Genomic DNA, 18,972 nt, shown 5'->3' on the forward strand with positions numbered 1-18,972 from the left:
TGATTTGATTCAGCTAACCGGTCATCAGCTAACCTTTAGCTCGGAAAGCTCTCGCCAGTTCGAACAACGCGACTCTAACCAGAGCATAACGGACCTATTATTTTTTAATCCCTGGATTCCCACCGCAAACAGAACATTTTCAGCTGGATCTTCACAACTAGCTATCTAGCTAACCGCAACCCCGGATGATTACTCCTGGCTAGCGTTTCCACCCACTTAGCTTGAAGCTAGCCCGGCCAGAGCTCCTGTGCTACCACCGAAGCATACTCCTGGGCTACAATATCCGGACCACGACCGGGTAACCTGCCTCACCCAATGTGATACGGAATCGCTATTATTTTAAATTTTTAGAACACACTCAAGAACCTCCAGAAGCTAACCAGCTAACTAGCTACAAGCTATTTAGTCATTGTTAGCCACTGCTAGCGGCTTTACCTTCTGCACAGCCAGACAGTTTTTTTTTACCTGGATAATACTCGCCAGTCCCATCCACCGCTGCCCCCTGGACACTGATCACTTGGCTTCATAGCTGATGCATGCTGGACTGTCCATTAATCACGGTACTCCATTCTGCTTGTTTATGTTTTATCTGTCGGCCCCAGCCGCACTCAGGCTCTGTGTGTAGTTAATCCGACCCTCCCTGCCGAGTCAACGCCATTTTACCCGCTGTTGTTGTGCTAGCTGATTAGCTGTTGTTGTCTCACCTACTGTTTTAGCTACTGTTCTAGCTAGCTCTCCCAATTCAACACCTGTGATTACTGTATGCCTCGCTGTATGTCTCTCTCAAATGTCAATATGCCTTGTATACTGTTGTTCAGGTTAGTTATCATTGTTTTAGTTTACAATGGAGCCCCTAGTTCCACTCTTCATACCCCTGATACCTCCTTTGTCCCACCTCCCACACATGCGGTGACCTCACCCATTACAACCAGCATGTCCAGAGATACAACCTCTCTCATCATCACCCAGTGCCTGGGCTTAACTCCGCTGTACCCGCACCCCACCATACCCCTGTCTGCGCATTATGCCCTGAATATATTCTACCATGCCCAGAAATCTGCTCCTTTTATTCTCTGTCCCCAACGCTCTAGGCGACCAGTTTTGATAGCCTTTAGCCGCACCCTCATACTACTCCTCCTCTGTTCCGCGGGTGATGTGGAGGTAAACCCAGACCCTGCATGTCCCCAGGCACCCTCATTTGTTGACTTCTGTGATCGAAAAAGCCTTGGTTTCATGCATGTCAACATCAGAAGCCTCCTCCCTAAGTTTGTTTTACTCACTGCTTTAACACACTCTGCTAACCCTGATGTCCTTGCCGTGTCTGAATCATGGCTCAGGAAGGCCACCAAAAATTCTGAGATTTCCATACCCAACTATAACATATTCCGTCAAGATAGAACTGCCAAAGGGGGAGGAGTTGCAGTCTACTGCAGAGAGTCATACTTTCCAGGTCCATACCCAAACAGTTCGAACTACTAATTTAGAAAATTACTCTCTCCAGAAATAAGTCTCTCACTGTTGTCGCCTGCTACCGACCCCCCTCAGCTCCCAGCTGTGCCCTGGACACCATTTGTGAATTGATCGCCCCCCAATCTCACACAAATCATCAAGGAACCCACCAGGTACAACCCTAAATCTGTAAACAAGGGCACCCTCATAGACGTCATCCTGACCAACTGGCCCTCCAAATACACCTCCGCTGTCTTCAACCAGGATCTCAGCGATCACTGCCTCATTGCCTGTATCCGCTACGGAGCCGCAGTCAAACGACCACCCCTCATCACTGTCAAACGCTCCCTAAAACACTTCTGTGAGCAGGCCTTTCTAATTGACCTGGCCCGGGTATCCTGGAAGGACATTGACCTCATCCCGTCAGTTGAGGATGCCTGGTCATTCTATAAAAGTAACTTCCTCACCATTTTAGATAAGCATGCTCCGTTCAAAAAATGAACAGAACTAAGAACAGATATAGCCCTTGGTTCACTCCAGACCTGACTGCCCTCGACCAGCACAAAAACATCCTGTGGCGGACTGCAATAGCATCGAATAGTCCACGCGATATGCAACTGTTCAGGGAAGTCAGGAACCAATACACGCAGTCAGTCAGGAAAGCTAAGGCCAGCTTCTTCAGGCAGAAGTTTGCATCCTGTAGCTCCAACTCCAAAAAGTTCTGGGACACTGTGAAGTCCATGGAGAACAAGAGCACCTCCTCCCAGATGCCCACTGCACTGAGGCTAGGTAACACGGTCAGCACCGATAAATCCATGATTATCGAAAACTTCAACAAGCATTTCTCAACGGCTGGCCATGCCTTCCGCCTGGCTACTCCAACCTCGGCCAACAGCTCCGCCCCCCCGCAGCTACTCTCCCAAGCCCCTCCAGGTTCTCCTTTACCCAAATCCAGATAGCAGATGTTCTGAAAGAGCTGCAAAACCTGGACCCGTACAAATCAGCTGGGCTTGACAATCTGGCCCTCTATTTCTGAAACTATCCGCCACCATTGTCGCAACCCCTATTAACAGCCTGTTCAACCTCTCTTTCATATCGTATGAGATCCCCAAGGATTGGAAAGCTGCCGCAATCATCCCCATCTTCAAAGGGGGAGACACCCTGGACCCAAACTGTTACAGACCTATATCCATCCTGCCCTGCCTATCGAAGGTCTTCGAAAGCCAAGTCAACAAACAGGTCACTGACCATCTCGAATCCCACCGTACCTTCTCCGTTATGCAATCTGGTTTCCGAGCCGGTCACGGGTGCACCTCAGCCATGCTCAAGGTACTAAACGATATCATAACCGCCATCGATAAAAGACAGTACTGTGCAGCCGTCTTCATCGACCTTGTCAAGGCTTTCGACTCTGGCAATCACCATATTCTTATCGGCAGACTCAGTAGCCTCGGTTTTTCGGATGACTGCCTTGCCTGGTTCACCAATTACTTTGCAGACAGAGTTCAGTGTGTCAAATCGGAGGGCATGCTGTCCGGTCCTCTGGCAGTCTCTATGGGGGTGCCACAGGGTTCAATCCTCGGGCCGACTCTTCTTTCTGTATATATCAATGATGTTGCTCTTGCTGCGGGCGATTCCCTGATCCACCTCTACGCAGACGACACCATTCTATATACTTCCGGCCCGTCCTTGGACACTGTGCTATCTAACCTCCAAACGAGCTTCAATGCCATACAACACTCCTTCCGTGGCCTCCAACTGCTCTTAAACGCTAGTAAAACCAAATGCATGCTTTTCAACCGTTCGCTGCCTGCACCCGCACGCCTGACCAGCATCACCACCCTGGATGGTTCCGACCTTGAATATGTGGACATCTATAAGTACCTAGGTGTCTGGCTAGACTGTAAACTCTCCAATCGAAAATCAAATCAAGAGTCGGCTTTCTATTCCGCAACAAAGCCTCCTTCACTCACGCCGCCAAACTTACCCTAGTAAAACTGACTATCCTACCAATCCTCGACTTCGGCGATGTCATCTACAAAATTGCTTCCAACACTCTACTCAGCAAACTGGATGCAGTTTATCACAGTGCCATCCGTTTTGTCACTAAAGCACCTTATACCACCCACCACTGCGACTTGTATGCTCTCGTCGGCTGGCCCTCGCTACATATTTGTCGCCAGACCCACTGGCTCCAGGTCATCTACAAGTTCATGCTAGGTAAAGCTCCGCCTTATCTCAGTTCACTGGTCACGATGGCAACACCCATCCGTAGCACGCGCTCCAGCAGGTGTATCTCACTGATCATCCCTAAAGCCAACACCTCATTTGGCCGCCTTTCGTTCCAGTTCTCTGCTGCCTGTGACTGTAACGAATTGCAAAAATCGCTGAAGTTGGAGACATTTATCTCCCTCACCAACTTCAAACATCTGCTATCTGAGCAGCTAACCGATCGCTGCAGCTGTACATAGTCTATCGGTAAATAGCCCACCCATTTTTACCTACCTCATCCCCATACTGTTTTTATTTATTTACTTTTCTGCTCTTTTGCACACCAATATCTCTACCTGTACATGACCATCTGATCATTTATCACTCCAGTGTTAATCTGCAAAATTGTAATTATTCGCCTACCTCCTCATGCCTTTTGCACACAATGTATATAGACTCCCCTTTTTTTCTACTGTGTTATTGACTTGTTAATTGTTTACTCCATGTGTAACTCTGTGTTGTCTGTTCACACTGCTATGCTTTATCTTAGCCAGGTCGCAGTTAAATAAAGGTGAAAAAAAAAGATAAAAATAAAAAGTGGTAGAATAAGAGTCAGATCGTCGCTGCTTTACATTCAAGCGGTCCTCGGAACCGGTCCAGTTGATTGGGTTGGTGTCTAGTGAATGGATGGACAATGACAAACTCAGGCCCTAGAGAGTGAGGTTGAGGGTTAAGTAAAAGTTCCATCGGCGCAACCGCCAAAACAGTCCCCACCCCTGGGTGGGTCTACAGTTCCATAGTCTGGGATATCAGTGTCAGAAGCACACTGTCACGTTCTGACCTTTATTCCTTTGTTTTGTCTTTATGTTATGTGTGTGCATTTTAGGTAGTGGTGGATTTTCTTTTCTTTAACTTGGCACCCTGTGGTTTTTGGTTCAGTCTTTGTGTGTCTGCACCAGATGGAACTGTTTCGGTTGTCACTTTGTTGTTTTGTATTTTTTAAGTGTTCATTTGTTTATTCAAAAGATGAACACTAACCACGCTGCGCTTAGGTTCTCTACTTCTTCCACCCAAGACAGCCGTTACAGAACCACCCACCAAAAAAGGACCAAGCAGCGTGGTAACAGGCAGCAGCAGCAGGAGCAGCGCTATAAGGAGGAATGGACATGGGAGGACATTCTGAACGGCAAGGGTTGCTACACATGGGAGGAGATCCTGGCTGGAAGGGATCGGCTCCCATGGGAACAGGTGGAGGCAGCCAGGAGAGCGGAGGCATCAGCTAAAGGGAGCCAGCGCTTTGAGGAAACACGGCTGGCAAGGAAGCCCGAGAGGCAGCCCCAAAAAGTTATTGGGGGGGCACACTGGGAGTGTGGCGAGTTCAGGTAGGAGACCTGCGCCAACTTCCCGTGCTTACCGGAGAGCGAGAGGGACCGGGCAGGCACCGTGTTATGCGGTGGAGCGCACGGTGTCCCCTGTGCGTGTGCATAGCCCGGTGCGGTACATTCCAGCTCCTCGTATCGGCCGGGCCAGAGTGGGCATCGAGCCAGGTGCCATGAAACCGGCTCTATGCATCTGGTCTCCAGTGCGTCTCCCTGTGCCGGCGTACATGGCACCACCCTTACGCATGGTGTCCCCTGGTGCGGCGAGGTGGCTATTCCACCTCGCCGCACTGGCCTGGCTACGGGGAGCATTCAACCAGGTAAGGTTGGGCAGGCTCGGTGCTCAAGAGCTCCAGTGCGCCTGCACGGTCCGGTTTATCTGGTGCACCAGCCCTCCGTTGGCAGCCCCCCGCACCAGGCTGTCTCTCCGTCTTCTCCCTTCAGGTTCTCTCGCCTGTCCTGAGCCGCCCGAGTCTCCCGTCTGTCCTGAGCCGGCAGAGTCTCCCGTCTGTCCTGAGCCGGCAGAGTCTCCCGTCTGTCCTGATTCGCCATAGTCTCCCGTCTGTCCTGAGCCGCCAGAGTCTCCCGTCTGTCCTGAGCCGCCAGAGCCACCAGTCAGCCAGGAGCCGCCAGAGCCGCCAGTCAGCCAGGAGCCGCCAGAGCCGCCAGTCAGCCAGGAGCCACCAGTCAGACAGGAGCCACCAGAGCTGTCAGCCAGCCAGGAGCCTCCAGAGCCATCCAGAGCCGTCAGCCAGCCAGGAGCCTCCAGAGCCGTCAGTCAGCCAGAAGTTTCCAGAGCTGTCAGTCAGCCAGGAGCTGCCAGAGCCGTCAGCCAGACAGGAGCTGCCAGAGCCATCAGTCAGCCAGGGGATGCCAGAATCGCCCTTCACTCTGTAGCTACCGGAGTTTCCCGCCTGTCCGGCGCTGCCGGAGTCTCCCGTCCATTCGGGACCCATTTCTAGGGTCCCCAGTCCGAGGTCGGCGGCGAGGGTTGCCGCTCGTAAGAGGCCACGGAGGCGGACAATGAGGCGGAGAAAAACTGTAGTGAAGTGGGCTCCACGTCCCGTGCCAGAGCCGCCACCGCGGACAGACGCCCACCCAGACCCTCCCCTATAGGTTCAGGTTTTGCGGCCGGAGTCCGCACCTTTGGGGGGGGTACTGTCACGTTCTGACCTTTATTCCTTTGTTTTGTCTTTATGTTACATGTGTGCATTTTAGGTAGTGGTGGATTTTAATTTCTTTCACTTCTGTATACTACCCATCCCGCATGCAGGAGCGTAATCATAGCCTCAAACGAATTAGCATAACGCAGCGGACATAAATCTTCCTAGAAAATGTTCCTATTCATGAAAATCACAAATGAAATATAATGAGACACAGCTTAACCTTTTGTTAATCACACTGTCATCTCAGATTTTCAAAATATGCTTTACAGCCAACGCTAGACAAGCATTTGTGTAAGTTTATCATGGCATAATGCTATGCTAGGCTCTGCTACCAGCAGGCAACATTTTCACGAATATAAGAAAAGCAATCAAATTAAATAATTTACCTTTGAAGAACTTCGGATGTTTTCACTCAGGAGACTCCCAGTTAGATAGCAAATGTTCCTTTTTTCCAAAAATATTATTTTTGTAGGCGAAATAGCTCCATTTGTTCTTCACGTTTGGGTGAGAAATCGAAACAGGAAAATGCAGTCACTACAACGCCAAACTCTTTTCCAAATTAGCTCCATAATATCGACAGATATTGATGCAATCAGCTGATTCAGCCTTTTGGTTCAATCTGAGAGAAGTGAGATGGTTTTTGTGGTCCTTTTGTGGTTGGGCTGCGGTCATCCTCATCCTAATGGTTCTATCATGTGCTCTCCAGTGGTCAAGGACCATGACCGCAGTGGTGAAATTAAGCAGGGTGTTGTTGTTGTGCTTCTGGTGGGAAGGAAATAGATGTCCTGGAAGGAAAACCAGATGGAAAGGGAAAGCAACTTCGAACAAAAGCCTTGAAAGAAGCAAGAGAAAGGACACGAGAAAAGGCAAGGAGACCTCTCTCTCTAGCCAAGGAGGGTAGGGCAATGGACCTGAGAGACCCCTCGCTCTCTCTCTCCCTCTCTCTCCCTTTCTCGCTCTCTCAAATCAAATCAATCAATATATACATTTATTTAAACTGCATTTTACAAAGTCACAACACATTTTACACAACTCTCTCTCTCTCTCTCTCTCTCTCTCTCTCTCTCTGTGTGCCACACTTGGATGGATTGTTGAAGTTTTCTGGACAACTTCCTCTCTTCCTGCCATTATACAAACCAATGGAATTTTCAGGAATGTTCTGTGGGCTTGACTTTCAAGGTGTAAGCTGATAGGAATATTTTAGGGGGATGGAAAAGGGGGGAAATTAAGCAGCAGCCTCTCTCAGCAGTCTTTTACCAGGGGAGGTGAGCTCAGAAAGTTAAGGACAAATCTAGCCAAGATTTACAGTTTCAGATTTTTTTCAAATGCATTTAGAGTTACTTTTATTTCTTCAGTATCTACAGATGTGCAGACTCTCCGTTAGATACCAAATCTAATGATATTTAATATAAATAAATGGATTTAATTCAAAACCACCTTTTATTATTCCGTGGACTCCGTGGATATGCTGAGATCCTAAAGGCAACTAAATGAAATATTCAAAATGAGAAACAAAACATTTCCAAATTAAATTCACACAGTGAGCAGAAAGCAACAGATCCCATCTTATTTCGCAATGACTCCTTATAGAGGTTTTTTACCACAACCGAAAGTCGACAATACAATGGGAAACTGTTTGTAATGATGAGGGGAAAATACGAAGATGGCACTTCCCTCACTTTAAATGTCAAGATTTACTAGATGGGGTTTTGTAACTCAGGAGGGAGCTCTGGGTAGGGGAGTACTCCGGGTGTGTGAAGTGCATTGTGGTTACCATCACCTCTTTTCAGGGGGGTGCAAATGTCATCTCTTCCAATCAGATTCTGCAACAGACTAGCGTCATGCCCTGTCCAAGGGGTGTACTTGTACATCATGCTGCCTCACACCACAGAAACAGGAGATAGGCTCCTGCCCTATGGGGCGTTCCGGCTCAGACAAGGCTTATAGTACTTTACTTCCTGTCGCTTTCTCCCTGCCTCGACATCTTTCACCTCTAAAGTATCCCAATATGAAGAAACCCTTGCAAAAAGTGACATCCAAACAGGACCTTAAAAAACATACCTTAATCCCCCTCAAAGTGTGCAACAATTACTCAGAAAAGGATGGATTAAAAGGCATTTACTGTGTATGCAGATTGCCACCTGTCGTGGCAAAAAGTACATGCGGTTCTTGGGCTAGACAATGGTGTTCAACAGTGGTCTTCATAGTTCCTATCCATAATTTTGAGCACTCCCCAATAACTTTTTCGTATTTAAAGTAATGGACTAAATCATATGACAAAACCGATGTCTTCAGCACAGCTGTGGATTCAGAATGGGGAATTCTGTCACACTCCAACCCAATCCCATGTTACAGGATTGATGCAGTGCCTTCACTGATCCACACAGTACAACATAAATAAAGCTTTAAACATACCACTCTCACTCAAAGTCATCATCTGAAACTATATTTAGGTTTGTATGGATGAGACTCAATATTCACATTTTCAGGGAGAGACCGTATTTATTTTATCATGTTTGTTTTGTTGCTCAAGCAAAGTAGCGTGCATCCCAAATGGCACCGTGTTCCCTATGCGATTCACTACTTTTAACCAGGGGCCCAGGGACAAAAGTAGTGCACTATTATAGGGAATAGGGTGCCATTTGTGATGCAGTTGTAGAGTGTTATCATAATAGTTTAACCACCCTAAAGAGAGACAGTGGGCCAGTTTCCTCCAACTCTATATCTGTGTTACTCAGCATTACACTAACATCCTGTGTATTTCATGCAACAGCGACCGCAATCTAATCTAACCAGCAAACCCAGGACACGCTCTCAAGAATATGTCCCACGAAGGGACCTCAAAACATTGTGTTTGCTAACGGAAAGTGTAATATGGGGGGCGTGGCAATCTATGGCAATCTATTCCCTATATATTGCACTACTTTTGTACAGGCCCCTTAGGTTTCCATTTGGGATGTTGCCATGGAGTCTGTCAGACAGGCAATGGGTATTTATATAAATCCCATTGTGATATGGAGTCATTAGCTTATGGTCACTGACAAGGATGGAGAAAAACCTGTAAAGAAATCATCCGAGGACGAGGGCCCAAGCTTTTCCAAGAAAACGACTTACTGAGGTGGAATTTCATCCATATATCAAATATCGAACTGAAGACTTATCTTAATTAACAACTCTTCATAAGGACGGACACAGCTTCCCACTTCTTACTAACACAGTATGTGCATCCTAAATGGCACCCTATTCCCTATATAGTGCACTGCTTTTTTACCTAGGGCTCATGGGGCTCTGGTCTCAAGTAGTGTACTATAAAAGGGAAAAGGCTCCCATTTGAGACGGAGGCAAATACTCAAAAAGAGGATTGAGAGAAGCGAAGGCAAATGGATGTCCAATTAGACCATCCTGATAGGAAAGGCACATCAAGGGCTTATCACAATGTTTCAACCGCTCATCAATTAGCCACTAATTATGATTATCAGGGTGCTCCTCAGCTCGTTTCATCGCTCCGTCCTTCTCCCTCGCTCCTGACTCAATTCTTGCTGTTTCATGCTGATATCTAGTTGCTTAAACCCTCACGTGCTGATATAATGCTGGTAATCCTTTACATAACACTATGGAAGCAAGGAGGAAGAAGACACTCTAGGCAGAGTGTGAGAAAGCTGATCTAAGGTTCAGGTGTCCATAGGGACAAACGTTGATTTGCCTATGAGCATATAGAGACAAACTAAGGGACGTTACATGCAGCATCGTGTTCAGAACGTGTGACCTCCCACACACCCGACCAAACCAGACTGGTCTTGTATCTTTAAAGATGCTGTTTCTGTGGGTGGGGAAGACGACAATGTTTGCACGGGAATGTAAACAGTGAGTGGATGAGTGCATAATGGAAGCTGAGAGTGTCAGCGGAGGATGTTGTGTGTTCTCTATGGGATGAGAGCGGGAACGTTTGTCTTACCCCTGCTGGAGGGGGAGGAGATGGGAGAGGGGAGTCAACAAATGACTTCGCAAGTGATGAGGTGGAGTTCATGAATGTCTTTGGTTAAAAAGATGGGGGAATCAGGTTGAGGGATGTGTGTGAGTAGAACATGTGTGTGTGTGTGCATGTGTGTGTTTGACGAGCATGTATTCAAAGGCATAGACAATGATGATAAATGATTATCCAAAATCAATAAATAAAGAATTAAAGCCAAAATGGTTGATGCTAGTTCAGTTTGACCCAACTCCAACCCATTCTCTGGATAAACCACATGTACCCTCCCTTTAATAAGAGGCTTGCTCCTCACAGCGCCAGCCTCCTAAAAAACAAATGTCATGTCTTGCCAGATTTTCCATAAACTCAATGCCCAGCCCACGTCACCATAGGACAGGAAGCACATAATTTCATCTATGGATAATCCCTGTCACATCCAGCATATAGGCTCCTATGAACTCCTTTAAATGCTGATGTCTTATGTCATCCTCTACCATAACCTAACGACGGAATGACAAAGAGTACGGAAGATTAAAGACGTTAAAAAAGAAACGAATAAGTAAATAAGTGATAATGTTGAAATGTAAAAGAGAGCACAGCATTAGTGAAAGAAGGATTGGCTGTCTTTATGCCAGTTCTGTTTCCTTCATGTGCCTCCCTCCCATCCTATTAAAACGGCTTTGTAACCACAGTAAATTACCATTAGAAAACCCCATTGTGTATCTCATCATGTTTTAATATAACTGCTTTGGTCAAACAAATGTTCTTTCCAGCATTCGAGGATTATCGTTTTTGTCAGGATGCTGAATCACTAATATACTGTAGGGTTAAGATATAGAGGGGAAATGCTAGAACTACAGTATTATAAATAATTATTAGTTGAAAAACTTTGAAATTTGGCACCCTACTACACTATTTTCTGCTAGCCTGTCACTTTTCCTGGCACACGTATTTAAAATGCGGCCATTACAAGCTGACCGAAAGCTTTTCGACCTCAACCAAGAGCAATACAAACCCATGGTCTATTTGTGAGATGGGAATGGGCCTGTCTTTGGTTTGTTTAAAGTGTCGACCGATGAGGTGCTCACTTATATCATGAAATGTTTTCAAAATTCACTCGTCCTGCCACCAAAGAAAGTGTTTTCCCTCCATTTTGCAAAAATATATATTTTTACCTATCCTCCATCTTTGGGGTGGCAGGTAGCCTAGGTGTTAGAGTGTTGGACTAGTAAATGAAAGGTTGCAAGATCAAATCCCCGAGCTGACAAGGTGTCGTTCTGCCCCTGAACAAGGCAGTTAACCCACTGTTCCTAGGCCATCATTGAAAATAAGAATTTGTTAAATTAAGGAAAAATAAATAAAAAATGAAAGGAAATGATTTGGTTCATGATGAGGTCACTAAGGAGAAGTTGATTCATGTAATATGAGATTTAGAAGGAGATAATCCCTTGTTATCATATCCACCTCAATTATACAATCTCTGTTCTTGCCAAAAGGACACCTCCCCAGATGATGTGTTGATTGACGGTAAACTATCTTGGGATGCTTCTCTGATACCGAGTTCAGGATGAAAGCCCTAACAATGAAAATGTGGTGGGGATCACGACTGCAATGATGGTAACTAAGACAATTGACTATAATCGCTATCTGGTTCCAAGTCACAAAAGAAGCCTTGTGTATAAAGTCAGAATACCCCCCCCAGCCCCCAGCCTTAACCCCAGATTATGTGTTGAAGAAACTCAACTCCAAAATCTTCTACTTACAAGATATGAATCAGCAACTTACAGTCTCCTAGAAGTGCTTAGCCTTCAGGGCATCACCTTACGTCTTTGGTGGTGATTAAATGGACAGATTAATTGGTTGATTTATGGTAGACTACCTTGGGATGCTTAGCTGATATCGAGTTCAGGATGAAAGCCCCCCCCCCCCCAGACACTCCACACACACACCTCCAAGAACCACACACTAACTTCCAATAATTTTATCCAGTGCAGAGTTTCATCTTATTCAAAGCTCCGACTTAAAATATGGCCTCATATCAGAAGTCCTTTAACAGGGTTTGATCAAGCCACAAACCCCAATGAGAGCTGACATTACTGACTATGTTGGCTGAGGGCCCAATGAGGACAGACATTGCTGATAGCGTTGGTGGGTAAACACCTGGTCAGATCTTACTGGTCCTCATGCCGCTGGGCCAGGTGTGTTAACATAGAGCGTAATCCCTCTAGACAGCCATCCAAATCCATGGCCACAAACCCTCATCAACTGCTAGCTATGACCCAGTTTGGTGTTTGATCCCAGGCATGGATGTGGAGTGAGGCCCCCACTGGGACTTTCTCTCGATGGAGTGTAGTCACGTGGTCAAGAACTTATTCATCCAGGAAGGACACTCGCATCACAATATCATAAAGGGCAGACATCTGGTGTGAGGCGACAATGATTGTGCTTCGGGCTTGCCGATGTAGGTTACTGCCAAAATCCCTGCCCTTCCATGTGCTAGCACTTACACAAACAGCTTGATTTGGGTTCAACAGACAGCAAAGTCTTGCATTACACTTAATAACAGTTTTCCGTGCAGTTTTTATTTGAGTAAATTGGTGTCAATCCACAGCATCAGCAAAGAGCGGGCAAGAGAAAACTTGTGAGATGGCGGGCGTTTAGCATCGCCAGGCAGCAACCGCCGGGCGGGATGAGGGACGGGGTGTGGGGACGAGGTGCGAGCTCATGTGAAGAGACGTTCCTCTCCCTACGGGGAGCGGGGCTTGATAAACAAACCGCAGAGAAAGATTCAACACATCTCAAATTTCACCACAGAGGACGTCTCAGCATTTTCAAACCAGAACGTGTATGAGCTTATTGCTTTTAAGCAGAACTTCAGTCGGTTATTTGGACAAATCTATCAGTATTCTGTCCGAATTCTAAAATCTCAGCTATTGTTTTTATGGTAAGAAGCACCTAATTTAGCTAATCAATTGACTTGACTAACACTTACATTTTTAAAATTTTTAGGTTAATTTAAATGTGAATCTATCGCCTCTAAAGCAGCAGTAAGACATTTACTGGAGAGTACTGCAGTAGAAAAACTAGCAAAAAATGACTGCAGAGAAAGTGCTAAGAAAGCAATTACCAAATAACCCAGTGAAGTGATGCCCTGCCAATTAGTTATTAGGCTTATTAGACGCGTCATGCAAACAGTAGGTCCAGCTTCTAAACACATTATGGTAATTTACGGAAATAGAGAAAAAAAAATCATTACTGTGTAGACTTTGACGTTGAGTGAGATTCATATCAAACATTTATGTGTTGAAAACTGTTGAAAACGTTGATATTCCATAAGGGTTCCACTCGGGCATCTGGCCCAACAACTCCAGATGTGAATCTACTTTAACTTGAGGAAAACGCTGAAAATGTCCCGGGGTATCATGAAGCCAGCCTGGAAAATAGACTTCTGCTTCTCAAACCCACAGCAGAAATACTGAACGTATCACTTCAGTTACAGGAGATCTTGATATGGGCCTTCATTTCATTTTCCTTTTTGTTGTTGCCAGGATAGTACACCCAGCCACTGTTATCCAGGGAGTCTTAGTTTCTATTGGCCAAGAATGTACTGTTTAAAATAGGCATATTTCACCGACCACAACAAAACAGACATTTCCTACAGTATATCAAGCATTACACTGTAACAGATCAACCTGATGTGAGGCTAGAATAGCTTCTTTTCTACAATGACACCGATGTTCACTTTGAAAATAAGGATGCATCCCCAAAGGGCTTCAAAAGCCTATTTGATCCAGAAAGCAAACAGCATTCATATATCTTTTTTTTTAACTAGGCAAGTCCGTTAAGAACAAATTCTTATTTACAATGACGGCCTAGGAACAGTGGGTTAACTTAACTGCCTTATTCAGGGGCAGAACGACAGATTTTTACCTTGTCAGCTCAGGGAATCGACCTAGCAGCCTTTCGGTTACTGGCCCAACATTCTAACCTTTAGGCTACCTGCCGCCCCGAAATACATGGTCAAATCTAAATAGATCTGATACACCATTATCCATATCGACCTAATAAGGAATAAGGAACCTTTCTGATGTGATCTTGAAAAGCAAACTATGACAATACAGAAAGAAGCTGTCCACAACGTTGCCAGATCTGGTTTGATTTCAAAAGAGGGAGGGAGGAAACTGGAAATGAGAGAGAGTGAGCTTGAGGACAGTGTTGATAAAGCAACCGTAAATGCAACATTGTCTAAACCTCTGTCAACGTCAGTATCTGTTGGTGTATGACCCCAAACAACTCCTTCCCCATTGGTCTCATTAGACACACACAGCCACACACATGACTCTCCCTCCGACATCCCACCAACTTCCCACAGCCAACTCCACACACTGGCTTCATTCCATAACAGCACCACACAACAGCAACAGACAACAACGTTTTGCCAGAGAGTGCAACGCGTTTATATTTCGCATGCTGAAGCGGTAGGACAGTTGAACTAAGCTCACGAGGCGTTTATATGTGATATTCGTCAAGAATCAATGGCTCAATCAATCATCAGGGTTAAAAGCCCCCCAAAAGGACTATACCAATCCCAGATTGCCCATTTTAAGACCACTTTTAAAGGAATGTTTGAAAGTAATCAGGAGTTAAAAACATATCACAATGTGCACCGTCCTCTAGAAATGACAATCAGGTAAGCAATAAAGTAGGGAACAGCTGAAATGAAGTCTCACAAGTCCAGGCTTGTCATTGACTTGTTGTCCAGCTCTTACATTGGTCCATGTGTAAGTGAGTGTGTGTGTATAAGCAAATGTATGTGTGTGTGTGTGTGTGTGTGTGTGTGTGTGTGTGTGTGTGTGTGTGTGTGTGTGTGTGTGTGTGTGTGTGTGTGTGTGTGTGTGTGTGTGTGTGTGTGTGTGTGTGTGTGTGTGTGTGTGTGTGTGTGTGTGTGAATATGTATGTGGTCGCTGTGCGCGCATATAGAGATGCAGTTTACTCACCTCTCGGGTGCTCTGTCATTCGTCTGGGACAACCGTGTGGGAGCAGCCAAACTCACACAGAGGGACAGACACTGCAGTAGAAAACTTTCCTTCTCCCTGTCTGTACACATCCACTGTTCCTCCCTCCTTCTGTCTCTCTCCCCTCCCTCATTCCCTCACTCCAACACTTCCTGGGCTGTGTGTTTACGCTGGCTCCAATCAGCCCCTCCAAAGAGGTACGCCACCCCCCCCTCGCCCCCTCCCTCTTACCTCCTCCCTCAGTAAACAGCCATTGTTCAGCTTGCATATGTTCGGATGTGTGTGAGACTGTGTGTGTGTGTGACCAAGTGTGTGTGTGCATGCATAGGTGTGTGTGTGTGTTGGCATGCGTGTGAGTGCCTCTTGAATGAGGTTTGTGTAGCCTCTCGCCACTATCCAGAATTTGGCTCACCTCAATGAAACACTGTAAGTGAGAGGGGGACATGGCTGGGCAGAAGAGGGGGAAGAGAAAGAGAGAGAATGAGAGAGCGAGAGAGAGAGAGAGGGGGGATTGGAGGCTAAAGGAAAACATGTGGACTTCCTGCTGGGTTGTCCTACTGAGGCACACATTTTTAGAGTGGAGAGAGGGAGCAAGGGATGAAGGGAGGGGGTATCAACCAAGGGGTGAAGGTGGGGGGTATCAACCAAGGGATGAAGGGAGGGGGTATCAACCAAGGGATGAAGGGAGGGGGTATCAACCAAGGGGTGAAGGGAGGGGGTATAAACCAAGGGGTGGGGGTGTGACTGGAACGTTCTCTCTAAATCCAACAGTTAGCTGTTACAAACCGCAGGCTTGGGCCATGCAAGGCTAACTGAGGTCCAGGCTCAGCAGTCTCAATACAAGGCATCTGCTCTGAGGCCTGGCAAAGATTTTCACCACTAAACCCCCCCCCCCCTCTCTCTCTATCCCCCTACCCAACCCACAGCCATACCCCACCTCCAACCTAGGGGGAGAGGCAAGGGGTGAGAGATGACGAGGGAGAGGTGAGGGAACACAGGTTGACAGAAGCACTATAAGGAGACCGGGATATCTCAGTGTTTAGTTTCTTTGACATTGGGGCCGAGCTACAACCTTCTATAGGCGAGGACACAGAAACAAATGGGGAAGCAATCTAATTCTGTCACTATCAATTGATAGTACAACAGAGGATGTTTAAACCCAGACAGCTTTTAAGGGAAACCCTTGTGACCTTCTCTCGTTGGGTTGAGCCATGGAGGAAGAGTAGCCAGCAGTTAAAGCTTCGATTATTCTGCGTCGGTAGGCCTACTCTGTCTGAGGTGGAAAAGGTACGGTTAGGCCTGACTTTTGAAAGTAGGCTACCCGGCTCAGATTTCTAATGACGTCTCAGATTCAATTATTTGCAAACAGGGACAGTTTGGTTGCAAACTAGACCTGCAAATACGACGATCGATTAATGCAATGCTTTTACGACAAAGGAGATAATTCCACCCCTACTCTTGTCCACGGCCGTCTGTGAACCGACAACCTTCTGGCCCGCAGTTGTTATAATGCTTACAACACAAAAAAACAGTTGGTAAAAAGACATATCTAAGGCTATGGTCTGTCCAAGAAATGAGGGTAAACGGTAGGCATGTTCTCTGCTCTCCACTTTATGTTTTAACTATTATTTTGGGTCTAAGCAAGGGTCACTTGTTTTTTCTCTCCAAGCGTTCAGGGAGGATTTAGGTCAAATATATTTTTTGCTACAGGGAGGACCATCCGTTTTCATTTCAGAGAGGTCAGACTTGCTCCATCACAGGAGATTGGTGGCACGTTAATTGGGGAGAACGGGCTTGTGGTAATGGCAGCCATTATTAAAAGCCCTCTGTAGCCTCCACTGTTCTCCATGTAACCCGTATTATCCATCATGTTCACTCCCTTAACAACCTCAAATTCAAATTCCCTGGTTTCACGGTGGTCCAATGACGAGGCCTAGTACAATATAATACGTTTTAAGATTCTGCTAGAACATGTCCGCATGTCCCATGTTCTTAAACGGTCACATCCAGACAGTACATCACCCTCCTCTTCCCATCATTTCTTTCCTTTCTTCTCCCTTCCTCAACTCACCTCTTCTCTTCCCTCTTCTCCTGTCATCTACCCACCTCTTCTCTTCCCTCTTCGCTTGTCATCTACCCACCTCTTCTCTTCCCTCTTCGCTTGTCATCTACCCACCTCTTCTCTTCCCTCTTCTCCTGTCATCTACCCACCTCTTCTCTTCCCTCTTCTCCTGTCATCTACCCACCTCTTCTCTTCCCTCTTCGCTTGTCATCTACCCACCTCTTCTCTTCCCTCTTCTCCTGTCATCTACCCACCTCTCTCTCTCTCTCTCTCTCTCTCTCTCTCTCTCTCTCTCTCTCTCTCTCTCTCTCTCTCTCTCTCTCTCTCTCTCTCTCTCTCTCTCTCTCTCTCTCTCTCTCTCTCTCTCAATTCATTTTCAATTTAAGGGCTTTATTGCATGGGAAACATATGTTAACATTGCCAAAGCAAGTGAAGTAGATTTGCTCTCTCTTCTCTTTTGCTCTCCCCTACTCTCCTCTCTTTCTTCTCTTCTCCTCTTTTCTCATCTCCTCTGCTCTGCTCTGCTCTCCCCTACTCTCCTCTCTTTCTTCTCCTCTCTTCTCATCTCCTCTGCTCTCCTCAACTGGAAGCGGCACCACTATTCTCTCCAGGTCACTCTCAGAGCCATGCTGGATAACCACACAGTCAGATCAGGTTTCCTTCATCATGCCACAGTCGTGCCGGCTCTGGAAACATGAATCATATTTAGTCTGAGTACAATGTATTGGAGCTGAGTTGAGGGGGCTGCATGATATCCTGATGTCCTGAACCCTAATACCGTGAGCCCTGTGCTGAACGCAGGCTAGCTAGACACACACATATTGTGACTCAGAGTAGGAGTGCTGATCTAGGATCAGGTCCTCTCTGTCCGTATAATCTAATACATTATGATCTAACAGGCACAACTGGTCATAGACCAAGCTTGATAATTACGAGGCCAAGAGGGAGAATTATAACTTAGATAGATAACTTAGATTAGCCCCTGTTGAATAAGTATGGTGACAGAAACAACATTGTATGAGTGAATGCATTTTAAATGTGTTTTTGTCAGTCCCACTCTAGCTCAGGTGGGGGAGATGAGAGGGAGTAGATACCTGGGTGTTTATGTGTCAGTCTTTACCCCGCAGCCCATGAACATATGAGATGTGAGAGGGGGGTGAGTGGGGGGCGAGAGCAGATTGAGAAATTGATGGAGCTCAGATGTTGACTCTCTGAGCGAGTGATTTATGGAGCTTGGAGCAGGAAGGAAGTTGGATGAATGAGGATGATGCACAGAGCTGGGAGAGGGGGAGAAGACTCTGTAGCTACGTCCCAAAGGGCATCATATTCCCTGTACAGTCCCCTACTTTCGACCAGGGCCCATAGATTCAGCCCATTGGGCTCTGGTCAAAAATAGTGCACTAAATAGGGAAGAGGGTGCAATTTGGGACTCAAAACTCCGACGCTTCATCAAGCAGGCAATCCCTTTACCTCACTTGTCTTCTGTACAAACACACAAACAGGCCCCCTCTCATCTGCCTCCCTCGCCAGAGACGAATCCCAGCTGCCAAATCCCTCCTCAGTCTTTGCAGAGCCCAAACAAATGGAATAGAGAAAAGAAGGTGAATGGAGGGAATGGAGAAAGAAGGTGAATGGAGGCAGAAGGTGAAGCTTACACCTGAAGCTATTCAGACATGTTATTCAGTCTGTTCTGAACCCTACACCTGAAGCTATTCAGACA

The 18,972-nt window shown here is 46.4% G+C and overlaps 1 protein-coding gene across 11 annotated transcripts in view; it reads right to left on the reverse strand.

The window, feature by feature from the left end:
* The window catches only part of LOC118361142 (sickle tail protein homolog), a 241,670-nt gene that overhangs the window by 98,310 nt on the left and 124,388 nt on the right, over positions 1 to 18,972 (reverse strand). Inside the window, exon 1 of one of the 11 annotated variants that reach the window (XM_052483208.1) lies at positions 15,173 to 15,321. The exons of the other annotated variants lie outside the window; for them this stretch is intronic. Within the exon in view, the coding sequence (XP_052339168.1) occupies positions 15,173 to 15,191 (19 nt within the window). The 5' untranslated portion in view covers positions 15,192 to 15,321. Of the gene's footprint in view, positions 1 to 15,172; positions 15,322 to 18,972 lie in introns of those variants that run through there. 11 annotated transcript variants of the gene reach the window in all.

Source organism: Oncorhynchus keta, chromosome 28, assembly GCF_023373465.1.
Source record: "Oncorhynchus keta strain PuntledgeMale-10-30-2019 chromosome 28, Oket_V2, whole genome shotgun sequence".
Classification (NCBI taxonomy): domain Eukaryota; kingdom Metazoa; phylum Chordata; class Actinopteri; order Salmoniformes; family Salmonidae; genus Oncorhynchus; species Oncorhynchus keta.